General features: G+C 34.0%; 1 protein-coding gene across 2 annotated transcripts in view; it reads right to left on the bottom strand.

Moving 5' to 3' along the window:
• The window catches only part of LOC131153582 (uncharacterized), a 55,442-nt gene extending 51,819 nt beyond the window's left edge, over positions 1–3,623 (bottom strand). The window contains exons 1-2 of one of the 2 annotated variants that reach the window (XM_058105991.1): positions 3,124–3,623; positions 2,937–3,024 (exon numbers count right to left, since the gene is read on the bottom strand). In XM_058105991.1, the coding sequence (XP_057961974.1) occupies positions 2,937–3,024; positions 3,124–3,569 (534 nt within the window). In that variant the 5' untranslated portion in view covers positions 3,570–3,623. The remainder of the gene's footprint in view (positions 1–2,936; positions 3,025–3,123) is intronic. The other variant, XM_058105992.1, reaches the window with a different exon arrangement.
• Positions 3,624–18,073: the final 14,450 nt, after the last annotated feature.

Below are 18,073 nucleotides of genomic sequence, written 5' to 3'. Positions count from 1 at the left end.
TGTTAAAGGTTATTTAATCTTTTAGCATTATTATTATTTTGCGTTAGAGTTTAGTTAGTAATTAGTGTGAGTTGGTAAGGGTGTTATGGTCATTCCAAATGTACTTACATATATTATAAATAGAGGGAGAGACCTATCATTGAGTTTAGGTCTTCCATTTTACCCAATTACTCAACAACTACCAACTGCCATTGTCAGAATATGTGGCATCAAAGAGGCACGCAAAGTCCAAAATTCCCAACCAATCAAAGGCAAACAACTCACAAATTTGCAAATTCGTGGGGCCGGTTGACCACTTGCAGAGGCCGGTCGACTGCCTATTAGGGTGCCAAGCAAACTTGGTGGGAAAAAGGGGCTAGTTGACCGCCCAAAGTGGTTGGTCAACCGCCTCAATTGAATTTCCTCTCTTTTATATTTTGCCTTAACTTTTTGTATATCCAAATTGGTCTTTGTTTTTTAGGGTAAAAAATAACTATAGACAACACACACAAAATGAACGCACAAAGCATGATGGTAGGAAGATTTACCTTCGACCTAAAGCAGGATTATTCCCAGTCAACCCTCAACTCAGTTAGGATGAGAGAGAAGGAAGGTACATGCAACCAAAATAGCCTCTCAATCTTCTCTTTTTGGGCTTAGGACCAGCATGGATTGAGCTTCACATCTTTCGCACATTCCCTCCAACTAGATCTCATTGGCTATTACCCCCATGCAAAGTGTGAAGAGGTACTTGCCCTTCAAATCATGAATGAAAGATATATCATCTAGCATAAATTTTTTGTGAGGCTTGGCAAAAAGTGCCACCAACCCCAAAAGGTAGGATTTTACATAAGGTAGAAAAAAGGTAATAGAAAGGCCTCATATCGCAATTTGACGCTCATGGAGAATCACAATGCGAATAGGAAGGGTTTGCCAAGCATTCAGGAGGTCAAGTAATGGTTGTGGTTGAGGACCTCAACAGGAAAAGAGAGAATAGGGAGCCTAAAGCCAACCCAGAGAGCATCCTCATAGATGCTAGGCTAAGACAAGCAAGGTTCTCTCGGAGGGTTCAGGGGCCTAAGAAGAAAACTAGGGCATATGCAGGAGAATGGGTGGTGCAAAAGAGGTTCAGAGCTTGATTTTGCCAAAAGGCCCTCAAGCTCTTCCAAGAGAGCTCCTTAGTATCAATGAAAGCTTCTAAATTGCTAACGAGTAAGGAGGCAACCCTAGAAGATGCAAGGGGAAATTAGGATGTTTCAAGTAAACCCCTAGCCTTGGAACTTGGAAGAAATCCTCCTCCACTAAGGGGTGGGAAAAGAAGGAGCTAAAAGAGGACAAATATGAGACTGGTTTTAGTTTTGGTTTTGGTCATGGGAAGAGGATTTTAATAGACTAAAAAAGTCAAGCACTAGGTGAGCAGATAGGTAAAGGATTACATATGATGGGGAACAAATGAGAAACGAACTAAATGTACTTGAAAACTTTAGGAAGCAACAGGAGCCTAAGACCTGGAATGAGAGGAGATGGGTGCTAAAGACGAACTCGAGTGAAGAGGATCACTAATGAAGCAAGGATGGCAGAAAAGAAAGAAAGAAAAAAAAAATGAAAAGGTCAAGAAGGGAACGCAAAGACATTTGGTAAACCCACTAGGATAACTCTCCATGAAACACCCAATGATGAGGAGTGGGGTGAGCAGTTAGAACCTCCAAGCAACCCCAAAAAGCCCAATTTAGGGAAAATATGAAGGCAAAAGGAAAAGGACAGGAAGTAAGTACAATCAAACACCACCTCCTACAAGCAAGGATGATAGAGAAAAAAAGACAAAAGAGAGGGTGTTCGCAATGGCTTGTCATCTTATTCTATAAACAAGATAACGATTCCCTCCTCTAAGCAAAGCCTGGTTTCTAGTCCATGAGCATGGCGAAATTTCGTTAAGCACAACCAACCAAGTAAAAGCTTTTATTTTGGGGAAACTTTGACCTTCCAAATAATAGTATAAAGCAAAAAGGAGAATTGTAATAGGTCAAGTATTCATAGAATGAATTACATGTTAGCCATCTCATTCGTTGGCTTTGGGAGAAGGAAGGATAGAGCAGCTTCAGGGAAGAGTGGCAAATTTGCAATCTTATGGGGCATGACTGGAGCATAATGCATTGATATTTTTTGGGTAGATTGGTCACTAGTTGGGAAAAGATTCAACATATGACTTCTTTATGGTGTGTTAGGTTTGGAATTTTTAGGGAAGCTAGTATTCAGGATTTACATAGGGATTGGAGAAAATTGCTGGTTGGATTTTTGTTGTTTAGTTTTTTTCTAGTTTGATCTAGATTTTCGTCTGGAGATATCTTATTTCCCTTCTTGTAAATTCCTTCCCTATTAATGAAATTTATTTTACAGCCAAAGAGAAAAGACATTTGGGAAACCTACTAGGATAACTCTACATGAAATACCCCACAATGAGGTGTGGGGCTGAACAACACTAGATAGCCCAACATGGGGAGAATATGAAGGCCAAGGAGGAGAAGAGAGGGTAAGCACAATCAAACGTAGCCTCCTGCATTCTGTAAAAAAGTTTCTTGGTAGGTCTCACTAACTTAGGCACCAAATGGTAGTGAGTACAATCGAAAGCAGCCTCCTGCTTTCCATATAAAAGTTTCTTGGCAAGCTTAGTTACTTAGGCGTGGAGGGGTTCCCGGAGAACAGTCAACCTTGTTGTTTTGCAGGAAAGCAGAGCCGGTAGGCCTGAAAAATGCCGTGTAGATGAGCAAACCCAAAACCGTTTTAACAATTGTCTTCCATTTCAATTTCATTACGTAAATTTCTTCAAGTGACAGGAAAAAAGTGAGAACCAAAAATTGACAGGCTATTAAAATAGGACGTCTACGAACCGAAAAGAATTTCAACGGTAAAGAAAAATTGTTATGGAGATTATCTCTGGCAAAGAAGTGCAATCGTACCCTTTTCCTCATGAGCTGAGGATTTCCAATGCTATCCCCAAGGACAGCTCGAAGTTCAGTGTCGTTTTTGCAGGCATCTTCTAGGACCCTGTACGCAAAGGATGCCCATAGGAAAAGAAAATTAATTCTTCTGGAAAGGAAAACGAATGCATAAAATAGATGAAAAAAAAGGTGAGGCGGACAGGACTTCGCCCAAGCAGGGTAATTGTGAAGGCGATCGAATTCACGTTTCCTTTTTTCCTCGCGGACCCTCAGCAATCTCCGTCCTCTGGCCGTAGTTCCCGACCCTTTTGCCCCCACGGGGTTCGGTCCACCGGCGATTCCAGAATCGCCACCGCCACCGCCACCGCCGCCGGCAACTTCTCCCAAATTATCGCTAGCTTCTGAAAGTGAAGCGCCGGGGATAAGCGTTAGGCGAGACAACCATGACCCTGACACTGACAGTGACCGCACACCGCCCGTGGCGTCAGAGATACCAATCGTTTTCTGCTGCTTCTTTGTCTTATGGAGGTCCTGCGCTGCTGATAGAGAAGGAGAAGAGACCAGGGGTTTCCACGAAGTGGACAAAAGAAGATGACGATGAGGTAGACGAGGATGTGTACATGTGCAGCAACTGCAGTTTCCCGATAACATTTCGCCTTTTCCGGAAATTGCACCTTCATCTGGTCGAGGATGTTATTAAATAAAGGTAAAATCCAACTATTTTGTTTTGTAAATGACAATCCATCCATCTCCTAAATTTGAAATTTTAATTCTATAAATAAAAATACATTTCACTAATTAATAATTAGCCAATAGTTATATTTAATAAAAAAATATAATTTTATTATTAATAATAATTTTACCATTTTTGCTCAATTATAATAAGATAAGTTTTAAAATTTATTTTTTATTTAATATATTATTTTAAATAAATTATTATTAGGTGTAATGTATTTTAAAAATTGAACTTATAAATAAATTGGATATTCAATTTTTAGATTGACCAATCTAGTGAATTCAATTAGTTTTCAGTCAACCATTCAATATAAGTACGACAACATAATTAAATTATTAGTTTAAATTTATTTTAAAATATATATGAAAAATAATTAATATTTATATTTTAGAAAAAAAATATTTAGATAATATTGTCCCAACATATGTATTACATGCAAATTATATAAATAAATATATTTTTAAAAATAAATATCGTTTAGAAATCAATTCAATTGGCCAGTTGGTCGAATTATGACTTGTTTTTTAAGTATAATTAAATATCATATTTAATATCATAGTAATTATGATAATTTATCCCTATTTTTCTTATTAGACTTATGCTTGCAGTCTTTTCTTAAGGTTTCTATATCAATTTAAAATTCTTTATTAATGACTTATAAGTTTTTCCTTTGATCTTCATCAAACATTTGACAAAGAGAAATTAAAAATAGTAATTTTATTAAAACAAAATAAAATCATTGTTGAATGATCGTTTGCATTCCAACTATGTGAGATGTCTTTTATAAGATAAATATGTGAGGCCAGTGGGCCAAAGCAGATAATATCTCACCGGAGTTAAGTTCAGGACCGTTGCACAATACCTAACATGCAATGGAGTTGTGAACCTAGAAGGATAAAAAGAAAAAATAAAATAAGCATGGAAAGTAAAAAACAAAAAATAAGAAAGAACACATTATCCCAAAAAGAAGAACAATTGTAATTATTGGGTTTTGGAGAAACAGAACACTATGCAAATGAAAGTAAAAATATAAGTTAATAAAAATTTTAAAAAGGCTAGATTTTGTAAAAATAATTGAGGATGAAGATTTAGAATAAATGGTGGGAAATAATAAAAGTTGAAATAATAGAAGATAATTAAATGTCATATTTGATATGCAAAATGGAATGGTGTAAGAAATGAATGAAATGAAAATTTGAATAGATAATGTTACGAAATTAAATAATAAATTTGATTCCATTCCATTCCACTCAATATAAGTACGACAACAAAATAAATTATTAGTTTAAACTATTTTAAAATATATATGAAAAATAAATAATATTAATACTTTAGAAAAAAAATATTTAGATAATTATATTGTTCCAAAATATGTATTACATACAAATTTCATGCAAATTAAATGAATAAATATATTTTTCAAAAATAAATATCGTTTAAAAATCAATTCAATTGGCCAATTGGTCGAATTATGACTTGCCTTTTAAGTATAATTGAATATCATATTTAATATCATAGTAATTTTCATAATTCATCCCTATTTTTCTTATTAGACTTATGTTTGTAGTTCTCTTAAGATTTCTATATCAATGTAAAATTCTTTATTAATGACAAATAAGTTTTTCCTTTGATCTTCATCTAACATTTGACAGAGAGAAATTGAAAATAGTAATTTTATTAAAACAAAATAAAACCATTGTTGAATGACATAAGAAACTGATCTCGGGGGAAACTATGCAATAGTCCTAATAGAAAATCCAAGTTAACATGAAATGAAAACGAAAAAGTAGTAATTTTGAAGATCGATCTGAGAATGCTTAACGAGCATGCAAATTCTTTTGAAAGAATTCAAAATCATTTTGAATGACCTCAGGGAAAATACTTTCTTCTGAGCCGAAGAACTGGGCCCAAGAAAAATTTTAAAAGTTTCTTAAAATCTTTTGATCAAAATAAATAAATCAAGAATGACTGAAATTTCTTATGAATAAGGCATGTTGACTTTTTAAGTCCGATCCTTGTTTTGATAATGACAAACCACAGTATCCCATTTGTGTAACTGAGTGTGAACAGGTTTATGTTTCGTAGCACATGATTAATGCACAATGGAGTTTAAAGAGCACTGATAAGAACACCAATCGGCATATTCCATGGAGGCATTGATGAGCAGAAGACACGATATTTTAATTTATTTTCTGGGTTGTAATAGTAATTAGGGTTGAATGTCATGCATCTTACAATGATTAAAATTGAAGCTCTACCTGACCTTAGATTGCCTAGGACCTCAAAATAAAATGAAGAACTCTTTTTTTCATAAAATGCCTAACTATACAAAATGTTTTTAAATGGTTTTAAATGTAAAAAAGCAAAAGCATTTTTTCAAAGGGGTCGGTCACGACCGGCCAGTCGACCGAATGTTAGAAATGAGAAATTTTCTCACTCAATTGGATCTCATAGCAACCATGTTCAAGATGAAAGTTGTGGATTTCCCATATCTTGAGTTGGATACCAAGACCATCCAAATTGGAGTCACAAGAAAAAGTTATGGCCAAAACACTGAAAAACTTGTCCATAAGAAACAACTACCTTTCATGTTTTCTTTCCCGTCTCATTGATGGACATTTTTCTCAACACAAAAGTCATTTCCAAAATTTTCCAACAGTAAAGTTTGTGGGAATTTCTCTTAGCTTCTATTGATATAAAGAACACAATGTTGGAGGTGTGTGGAAAAGTTATGGCCCAAAACACTGAATAGTGTCGTGCAGAAAAGTAGAGGCCGGTCGACCGAGCCTTCCTAACGGTGGACTCGAAACTCGTTTTGATTTCGGCAGCCCCGGTCGACCGTACCTTGAGCCTGGTCGACCGAGCCTTCACTAACTGTCGACCGAGAACTCATTCGTTTCAAGCCCCGTTCGACGTACCTTGGCCTTGGGTCTACCGCCTTCTCGAGAAAGTGTCCCCAACGGGCCGAAAAAACGCTAGTGTTCAAATAAAAATAATTTTAAGTTCCAACGGCTATTTAAACGGTCACAAGGTGTTTTGTGCTATAATACACCCCCAAAACCACTTGAAAATTGTTGGAGAATTCCCTTGTTAAATTAATTTATCATTCTTTGATTCTCCACACTTCTTATACCCATTTGTTCTTTAAAATTCCGTATTTTTTTTCACCCTACTCTCCTTTTAATTGAAATCAGTTTGGGAGAAAATATTCTTGGGGGTTTTTATTGAAGGGCTTGAGCATATAGCAAGTTAATATATACTTGTTTGAAGAGGCTTCTCCTCTATTTTATAAAGGTCAATATTTTCCAAACTCCTCACGTTTTTACTTGAAATATGTTGAGAGAAAACCCATACTCTACCTGACTTCTTTCAAAATCATATGAGGATGCATTTAGTTTTTAATGTTGTACATCTCTGCTTGTATTTTAGAAGCATATTTTATGTACAAAATGATTTTATTAGAAGTTCGGTTCACCCAGTAATTTAACTGTGGAGTCTCAGCCCCCAAGTGAGACCGGTTCGGGTTCAACAGCCCGAAATTGAACTGGGGATCTCACCCCGCAATGAGACTAGTGTGGGGGGGGCTCAGCCGAGTAATTGAGCTGGGGTTTTCCTTCCTCGCCCGCTTAATGAGAGGATGTAAAAGTCTTTTGCTCCGCCGGTTCAGTGAGCATGTATAGTGGAATCCTTGGGGGTAAGCCCAAGGCTGGGGATGTAGGCTGGTTGGTCGAACCCGATAACAAATCTGTTTTCGCTTTTCTATTTATTTAAATTCCTACCTTTAATTTCAGCATGTGTATGAAGTTTATTTAATGTCGAAATTGGTCTCATGCACACATTTGATTAAATAAGATACTACTGGCACATGTGTATGTTTGCTTTATTGTTAAACTCGCTTACATACACGTATACATGTTGAATGGACTGATACTGTCATGAATCGGCGAATTGTTTTAAATTAGTCAAAAAGTTTTTAAACCCAATTCACCCCCTCTTTGTGATCACACAACTCCAACCATTGGTATCAGAGCTGTTGCAATAGCTTAACAACTATTTTCATAAAGATTGCAACGATTCATTTTTCGGTGTTCCCTGTTTTGAGGGTCAATATTTGCAATTCCTCCACTGCTTATATATATATATTTTAATTAAAAAACCGTTTGTTATTGAAAATGATTTTGTAAATCACTTGATTGGAGAGTTGGAAAGTATTTGTGAGTATTGTCATATCCCATTGAAAAATGAATTTTAAAAAATGCATATTTTTTCCCAAAATTTGAAAATGAATTGATTTGCATGACTTGTGTTTCAATGCATAGCATTTGAGTGCTTGCTACTTTTTTTTGCTTTAGTTACTAATACTCTTATACAGTTACGTTTTTGAGTACTAAGGTCTATTGGTAAACAGAAGAAGGGATAAGAAACCGAGGGAGAGATATGAACCCACTCCGAGCTTAAATGACTAAGAAGAGAAAAAACATAAAGGTCAATTCTATCCCTTTCTACTTTATACATTCTTCATGCATTGAAATTTTTCATACTGTGGATGTTGTGTTATATTTTTCGTGATCATATGAATTTATGATTATTTCTTGTATGATTTGTAATATATATCCTTGTATTAGATCTTTGTATAAATCATGAATAAATCTTTATGATAATAGCAGGATGTCTTATGAGTGCACTTGAGAAGATATCTTTTAATACTCATAGATTTTAGGATTATAATATGGAATCAAAACTTTAAATTATTAATAAGTGCAATGCTTAACAAGAGTATATTTTAGTAATGCTCTATTATTCTACTGGAACCCTAAGAAATCTAGCCAACATATGAGTTTTTAAGACGTTATCAATCTCAGCTTATATATACATATAATTATTATTGGTTTAATATATGAGAATATTGTGGCTAGTGTCATTCTTATGTTCATTATCCAGCTTTTGATTAAACCTCATAAGCATATTGTAAATAATCTCATTCAATGGACAAATGTTTTTAATTGTTCTAAAGAATTCTGATGCTATATATGCTTTAAAGTAGATGTCCGATATAGCAGATCTAGTCCATCACACAGTATTGAGTTTTTTTTGTTTTTTTTTTTTTTTTTTTAGGAAATTGATCTTATGCTTTGTAATGTATAATCCTAAACTCATAATTGAGCTTAAGCTCGTCCTCGTCTTTGAAAATGTTTGTTATGCCCAATACAATTATTGAACATATAATTCTTTGGCTACATAATTGAGGGGGAGGCAGCATGTTTTTGAAAATTCAATCCATATACATTTTTTTTTTGTATTGGTGCTTATCATAATACATTGGACCTTTATGGAGCTGAATACCAATAACCATTGGTGGCTAAATGAATATACTCTATGATTGATGGATATTATTTTAAATTTGATCGATGGTGAGCTAAATGCCAGTCCATTCCTTATTTACATGACTATATTTTTTCTTCAGATGGAATCATTTGTTTTAAATAAATGCATATATCCATCTTTGATTTAAGTTCAATTATATTTGATGGATAACTTATTTGTACTGATGCCACTACTCCTCACTTTTCCTAATGATCATATTTTCATATGGATAGTTTTATTCTTTTTTTTTTTTATATATTGATTTGAACTACCTGATTCATGCTTAGGCTAGAATGCCTCTTGATGGTCGGAATGCATGTTGATAGAATTTCATGCTGGTAGTGAAATAGGATGGTTCTCGCATGGCTTAATTGGACTATTATTGTTGATTGCGTGAATCTTATCTTATTTTTAGGTACATGGTAAAATTGGAAATGTCTGATTTCAACTGCATGCTGCCGAAATTTTGATAGGATTTTTCTCAACAAAACCTTGTGCTAAGAGGATTATGATAAATTAATGTTTAACCATTTTTGAAAATGATAAGTGAAACCAAATAGAAAATTAAATTCATCTTTGCATAATCATCGAATAACTAGAGAGCCCAACTCATCCTTATCAGAAGGCACAAAAATGATTCATAATAGGCATCATCTTCAGTTATTGAATAGAGGCTCTTGAGAATAGCCCTAAACGTTATAATCCATGGCTTAAAAGCTAGTGATTCGATATGAATGTTCTTTGTTCACGAACATTAATTTCATGCCCTCTTATATATATTTTTCTGATGCTCTTGGCTTATAAGGAATATCTATACCGAACATATTAACAAAATCTCTTAACAGATAACCAGAATAGCTGCATTAAAAGGAAACCGCTTTATAACTATTTGGTATACTATTGAAATCATTTTGATTAGTATAAGCATCACGTTTCCCTACTAGGATGAACAGTAATTACATTGAGAAGTACATTGAAATCCATCCAAACTGCTATGTATTTTGAATGCATGTACACATTTAGTTGGGGTTTTTTAGGATGAACTTAGTTCATTACCCATTTGTAAATTTCTTTGGATTATGTACTCACTCGGAACGCAAATGGAGAGCATCAGGTCCCATTTTACATTGAACGTTCCATATTTTGATGATGGTTCATTGACTACGGAATTTGCATGACTTAGGGGGAGTTTTTCATTTCCCACTCATTTGTGAATTTTGAGTTGTGTCAATCTTTATTGAACCCCTTTGCTTTACTGCCCCCCCTTGAGTATAACCTTGATTGACTATTGTGTATTTAAATAAATTGAATATGCATCTAGTAGGTGCAAAATGTCTATATTTGTTGCAATATTGAAAATCTTTTGAAAGGATTAACTCTTTGGGAGGAATTGTTCTTAAATGACTATCATCCTGAACTTATGCAAGTAAGTCTGCATGCAAATATATAGGGGGAGTTTTAAAAGCCTCACTTTAAAGAAAATGAAATTAATGCCTTAAATCCCTGCATATGCTAAGTGATATTAAAGGATGAACATGTGTTGATTGCGTAATACTGAAATTCATCCTTGACCATTAATTGCACTTTTTGTATGCTTGAGACTATACCGTGGAAGGTTATCCCCTCCTTGAAAAGGATAAGATCAATTGACCATTGACTCTCCCTTATTTCTCAGTGTTTCTACTTTTTGAGTCCACACGTTTTTCTAGGCACCTGAACATCATATCCTGTCTCACTGAATATCTTTGATATAATGTTACGGTACCATGAACACCATGCACGACTTGTACTTGATTTTAAGCAGCATGTGTGTTTAGAGGGACCTTTTACTGTGAAATTTTTTATTCGTCGAACAATAATCAGTACAATTGAAATTACTCTTATCCGGCTTGAACTTTCACAATTATTCATATAAGTAGTTAAAAGAATCTAAGCAACGCATTCAAATTTGATAGGGGGAGCACCTAGAATTATTTTTTTCTTGTTGTGCTCACAGGAAACACAATTCCTGCTTAGATTTGGCTTTTAAATCATTGTGGCTTGTGATTAATTTTAATGTCTTCCTTAATATAATAAATGACATAGTTGTTTGCCACAGTGGTTTTAGGTTTTTTTCCATATGACCCATTCTTAAATTTATTTAACCTCCTGGATCTATATTGTTCATTTTTCTAAGTCATACTTTGTGTCGTGCTTAATGCTTAACCCCAGAAAAATGATGCTTGCTTGAGCTTTAATTAAGCTTCCTTTTCGCAGCACTAAGCCCCTACATTTATTAAAAATTTGAAGGGGATATAATTTTAATACATATATTTATCTATATATATATATATTATATACATTTATAAAAGCACGAATCGACTTATATAAAATATATTTAATGTCTTGCTTGTATGCTGAAACGTCTTCATGATGTCTTGTATTGTCTTGAAATTTGGGGTGTCATGAATCCTTTTTAAAAGGTGCTATATAAACTGGTTCATGGAATCATATATAAAATGCATTGAACTCATTAGACCACTCTTATGCTCAAACCTACCTTTCTATCATATTCCCGTGCGTGTTGGAACCAATCTTTTCTTTCAACGAGTCCTTATATAGTTAATTTGTCATGGTTTTGTGGATAATCCCCTGTCTAATCTTGTTTTTCATATCTTTTAATTTTTCTTAATGACCAGTTATAAAATTGTTTTCTGGGCTTAACTGCCAATATCTTTAAAACCGTTATAATTTTTATGTCCAACTGTTATATCACTTAGGGGATAGAGCTTTCTTTTCTTCAAAAAGGGGGATGTTCCTTTTCTTTTCTTTGCTGAGTATATTTTAAATGATAAAATTATTTTCTACTCAGTTAGCCCTTTTGTTTGATGACAAAAAGGGGAGATGTTTCTTGAGCACATTATAAACCCCTTTTATATCTCTGCCTTTTGTTATTCAAAATTGGGAGGACAAATGCACAAAACTTGAATATTTTTGTTAAAATAGCTTCAACATAAACTGCACATTGACCACTGAGCTTAACTGTCAACTTGCAAATTTGTGAAGGTCTTTCATGTGTATGATTGAGCTTTTTTGAATAGCATTTTAATTTATGCATATTGTAAGGGGTAGCCTTATCAGGCAATCCCCATTTTTGCTCATGTGTTGTCATCATCAAAAAGGGGGAGATTAGTTGACTTTTTAAGTCCGATCTTTTTTGATAATGACAACCCACAAGTATCCCCTTTTGTGTAACTGAGTGTGACAGGTTTAATGTTCTGTAAGCACAAGTGATGAATGCAAAATGAAGTTGAAGAGCACTGAAAGAACACCAATCGGCATATTCCATGAGCATTAGGAGGCAGAAGACACGAAGTTTATTTATTTTCTGGTTGTAATAGTAATTAGGGTTGAATGTGCATTCATCTTACATGAATTTAAAATTGAAGCTCTACCTGCCTTAGATTGACCATAGGACCCGGCTCAAATATATGAATAACTCTTTTCATAAAATGCCTAACTTATACACAGGTTTTTACATGGTTTTTAAAGTTAAAAGAAGGGCAAAAGCTATATTTTTCCAAAGGGGTTCGTCACCGGCCGTCGACCGAATGTTTAGAAGAGAACTTTCTCACTCGATTGGTCTCATATCAGACCATGGTCAAGATTGAAAATTTGGTATTTTCCCATATCTTGAGTTTTGATACCACGACCTCCAAATTGGAGTTACATCAGAAAAATTTAATGGCCAAAACACTGAAACGTGGTCATAGAGAAAACTACCTTCATGTTCTTCCGTCTCATTGATGGACAATTTTTCTCAAACAAAGTCAGTTATCCTAAAATATGTCCAACAGTAAAGTTGTGGGAATTTTCTTAGCTTTCTATGATATAAAGAACATCCATTTGAGGTGGGTGGACAAAGTTATGGCCAAAACCTGAATAGTGTCTGTGCAGAAAAGTGAGGCGGCGACGCGAGCCTTCATACGGTCGACCGAAACTCGTTGATTCACCCCGTCGACCGTCCTTGAGCCCTAGCGACCGAGCCTTCACTAACTGTCGACCGACGCCTGTCACTAACGTCAACCGAAACTCATTCATTCAAGCCCGGTCGACCGTACCTTGACCTGGTCAACCGACCTTCTCGGGAGTGTCCCCAACGGCGAAAAACGGCTAGTTTTTCAAAATAAAAATATAATTTTAAGTTCCAACGGCTTATAATCGTAACAAGGGGTTTTTGCCTATAAATACAACCCCAAAACCCTTGAAATGTGGAGAATCCCTTTGTTAAATTAGTTTATCATTCTTGACTTCTCCCTACACTCTATAAAAAACCCCCATTTGTTCTTTAAATTCTTATTTTCTCCTACTCTCCTTTTATTGAAATCATTGGGAGAAATATTCTTGGGGGTTTTAAATGTGAAGAGGCTTGAGCATTACAATTTAATATATACTTTTGTTTGAGAGGCTTCTCCTTCTATTTATAAGGTCCAATCCATTTTCCAAACTCTCAGTTTTACTTAAAAATATTTTGAGAGAAAACCCATACCTACATGAGCTTCATGTCAAAAAGCTATAGATGCATATTAGATTTAATGTTGTACATCTCGCTTGTATTAGAAGCTATTTATTACAAAATAAACAAGATTTTATTTAATGGTTTTTGCGGTTCAGCCCATTATTGAACTGGGGAGTCCTCAGCCCCGCAAGTGAGAACCGGTTCGTTCCGCCCGAAATTGAACTGGGGAGTCTCAGCCCCGCAAGTGAACTAGTTTGGCTCAGCCTAGTATTGATCTGTGGTTTTCCTCGGCCCCGTAAAGAGAGGATGTAAAGGCCTTTGCTCCACGCCCCGGTTAAGTGATTCAGGTTAATGAATCCTTGGGGTAAGCCCAGGCGGATGTGCTATTTTTGGTGGTCGAACCTCGATAACAAATCTGGTGTCGCTCTTTTCTATTTTATTTAATTCCTACACTTACATTTCCACATGTGGTAATGAATGTTTATTTAATGTCGAAATTGTTTCTCATGCACCACATTTTGATTTAAATAAGATACTAACATGTTGTATGTTTGGCTTTTTTGTTAAATCTCCTTTACATACCGTATAACGTTTTGAATGGGATATGATACTGTAATGAATCGGCGAATTGTTTAAATTAGCCAAAAAGTTTTTAAAACCCAATTCACCCCCCCTCTTGGGATCACACCAACTCCAACAAGGCATTTGACCAGACTTGAATATAATCTTTATAATCATAGGTTTGAGGATTAAAAATGTCTTGGATTCTTTTGGGAGACCTAGGATGTTGCCCCCAATTTGTAGGAGTAAGAACTTTCAAAACTTTAATTTTAGAAAAATTGATCCTTGAAATATCTTTTGAATCATAATTGTGATTAATGAAAACCGAATTGTTTTCAATTAAGATTAGTTCATACAACTTTTGAGGTTTTGAAGGATTAGAGTATCAAAATCACATTCTCTATGAAAATACTTTTGAATTATTTCAAAACGAGTGGGAGAATACCATTATGGTTCAATAGCGAACAGATCGTTGAAAATAGGCTTGTCAACATAACCTGTAGATTTCTTTGGAGTTGAAGCTTGCTCTTGCAAGATTTCCTTGAAAGAAGGTTGTATCTGAGGTCTTATGAGCAGCTAAAACCTATTTTGAATAATGATTTCCTCACAAGAACCTTTTTTTGAATAACCCTCTTTTGAATTTTAGTCACTGGCTTTTTGTCGTGGCATTTTTGCCTTGAAGAAATCTCTTATCAGAAAATCAATAAGGATTTGAAGATCCTTTAATAAATCAATTTGAAATCTACTATAGCAAAATCTGTTTTGAAAGGAAACAATTTTTTAACATTTGTTTATAAACTTCGTTACCTTTTGCAACACTGCGAATAAAAATTCTTTATTGAACAAATCTCTTCACTTTTGTATGCACAAACACTTGATGAAATCTCTTTTTTGATGGTAGAGTAATTGACTTGGGACCTGACTTGGCTTTGGAATTTGAATCTAACAAGTACTTCTTTTAAATCTATCTTAACTTTGTTTAAGATCACCATGCCTAGTCTACACCAATTTCAACTATCAAAAAAGCTTTTGGATGTGGTAGACTAATGGAAGGCCTCTTTTGTTAATAAAATTAAACTTTGAGGTATTTTTTAATAGTTTTTGAAAACTCATAAAGTGAAGTGTCATATTTGAAAAATACAAGGGATATTGCTATACTTTACCCTTAAATAAAAAATTCAATAGAAAATAATTTTATCTAAAATTGTTAATATTAATTTTACATTAATAATGTGTTTTTCTTTTAATGTTAAAAGATATTTTTATCATTATATTCCTAAATTTGGATAATTAAATATATTTACTTACATTTAATTGTTTTGTCATTTAAATCAAATAATCAAAAAAGTTTAATATATTCTTAAAATCCAACTATTTTGTTTTGCATATGACAATCCATCTCCTAATTTTGAAATTTTAATTGTACAAAAAAAAATACATTTCACTTATTAATAATTAGCCAATAGTTATATTTAATAAAAAATGTAATTTTATTATTGATAAAATAATAATTTTACCATTTTTGCTCAATTATAATAAGATAAATTTTAAAATTTATTTTTATTTGATAATTTTTTTAAAGAAATTATTTAAATTAGGTGTAATGTGTTTTAAAAATTGAACTTGAGAGTCTAAGTATACTCCCAAGAGTGCATTGGGATTTTAAAATTTCTTTACTTGCTTTGTATTGCAAATTCATTAGTTGAATTTTAATTTCAACAATATTTACTTTTAGTAATTAACCAGTCTTTACAATTACTATTCTATTGTTAATCAATTTATATTAAACTCTTAATCAATTTTTAATATTGAAATCCAGCTGGTAAACTTTAAGAATTAATTTAGAAACAAACTTCAGCTTTTAAACTCAAACTCAAAATTTATTCATTTACTTCAATCAATGAAATGCAATTTTCAGAGAATTGATTTTATAAAAATTTTAGCTCGAATTACCTTTCGGTTGTTTATTTTCAAAAAACAGACTTCTATTGAAAATATCAAACCAACCAACAATTTATAGTATGCTGATTTCAAATAATGATCAAAACTAAGATTCCAACAATTTCCAAAGTTTGGTAAGATATAAAAATCATACACACATATAATATTCTTACAGAAAATTAAAGAGAGTAAGGAGAAGAGCTAAGAACTAGATTTTTTACAAGGTTCACCCTGCAGCCTATATCATTGCCCCAAGCAACCATTGTGAGGATTTCAACTTTCTTACTTAGGCAAAGTTACAACCTCTCTCCTTCTCAAGTGGAGATCTCTCTCTAACAAGAATACCCCTTCTTACTAGGCAACGATCCAACAACCCTGAATCGTCAAAGAGAAATAATACAAAGAAGCAAGGTTTGTGTCATACAATAGACACTCTCAGTAGAGCAGATTTGTATAAGCTAAAGATCAAAATAATTCAACAAAATAACAATATAATGAATGAAGTTCAAGAAGATATCACCAGGGTTCTATCTTAGATTTGAAAATCTCAATGAAAGAGCAAGAACCATGAACTTTTAATTAGCAAGAACTTTCAACAAGTGTATTTATTAAGATAGCTTTGAATGTATAAGAATTAGATTGATTGCTACTTTTTGGTATTTTTAATCTTTAGGTTTAACATATATTTATAGATAGAAAAAGTGAATTTTCGTATTCAGCAATTTTCTTGCAGTGTTTCCCAAGTTTTCTCAAAGTTTGGGGGCCAAGTAATCAATTTTGGAAACTTTCTCTCACTGTTTTAAATTTGAAAATACGAAGATCAGTCAACTATGATTCATAGGGTGTAAAGACCCAGAAATTTAAAAGGATTAAAATAATTTAGAAAAAAATAATAATAAATAAATAAAATAACAAATAAATAAATAAAAGGAATGACATGGGAAAAAAATTAAATTAAATAACTAAATAACTAGTTGTTAAATTACCTCTTCGGCCTGGCTTTCCCCCCCTCCTCCTTCCCCTCGCTCTCTCCCCCTCTCTCTCTCTCTCTCTTCTCTTACTCTCCCTTTTCTCTCTCTCGCTCTCTCTCTTCTCTGTACCCTGTACTTTTCCACCTGACAGGAGATCGACCGACTCGAAGACGCAAGCAGCAAGAAGCGCATCGCCAATCCGCCCGCCCCCTCCCCTCTGCAAGTTGTTGTGCCGCCTTCAGTCGCTCCGTCTCTGTCTCTCTCCTTCTCTTAATTACTCAGTGAGTTTGCAACGAATCGGGAAACGGAAGCTGCCGTTGGAATCCTGGTTCCGCTGACGACATTTCTATTGGAGCAGATTGGTCGTGGGTACGACTTAAGCACTGCTTATGGGGAGAGGTACTATTTTCTTATTTTCCAATTTTGTTTTAAATCTACTGTTAAATCGGTGAACGGGTACCACCACGTGGTCCTAATCGTCGTCGTCGTCATTTTGACGTAGGTAATTTTTCAATTGGAATTTTCTAGGTCCTACTCTAAAGTGAGAGTGAGATTTGGGAAATTTTGCAACTTAATTAAATTTGCGGGTATAATTGTAAATTGAAAATTATGATCCTAGAAAATATTTAAATAGTACGTTATTTAAAAATAATTTAAATGGAATTAGGGTTTTTGAATCAGGGATTAGGTAAGCGCCGCGGGTGTAATTTTGGGTCCCGCAGACATAATTTAGAAAATTAAGTGGGAGTATTAAAATATTATTAAAATGTTACTTTGAGGGTGTGTGAGCCTATGTAATGCTGATGGGTAGTTTTGGGGGGGGGGGGGGGAGAATTAATAATTAATTTGGAACATTTGATAATTTTTCTATATTTAAGGATATATTTTATTTAATTTAGAATTTATGGGCCTAGAAATATTAAATATTTATTTTATTCGGATTAATTAAATGGGATTAGAATTTTTGATTCAGATCCGGGTAAGCACCGCGTATTTTCCGGAGTCCGCCTGTCGTTGGTATTTTGCAAAGAACAAAGTAAGCGAAAAGTTATATATTAAATCAGTTTTTCATGAAGTAAAAATG

Source organism: Malania oleifera, chromosome 4, assembly GCF_029873635.1.
Source record: "Malania oleifera isolate guangnan ecotype guangnan chromosome 4, ASM2987363v1, whole genome shotgun sequence".
NCBI lineage: Eukaryota > Viridiplantae > Streptophyta > Magnoliopsida > Santalales > Ximeniaceae > Malania > Malania oleifera.
This window is presented reverse-complemented; position numbering and strand designations above follow the sequence as displayed.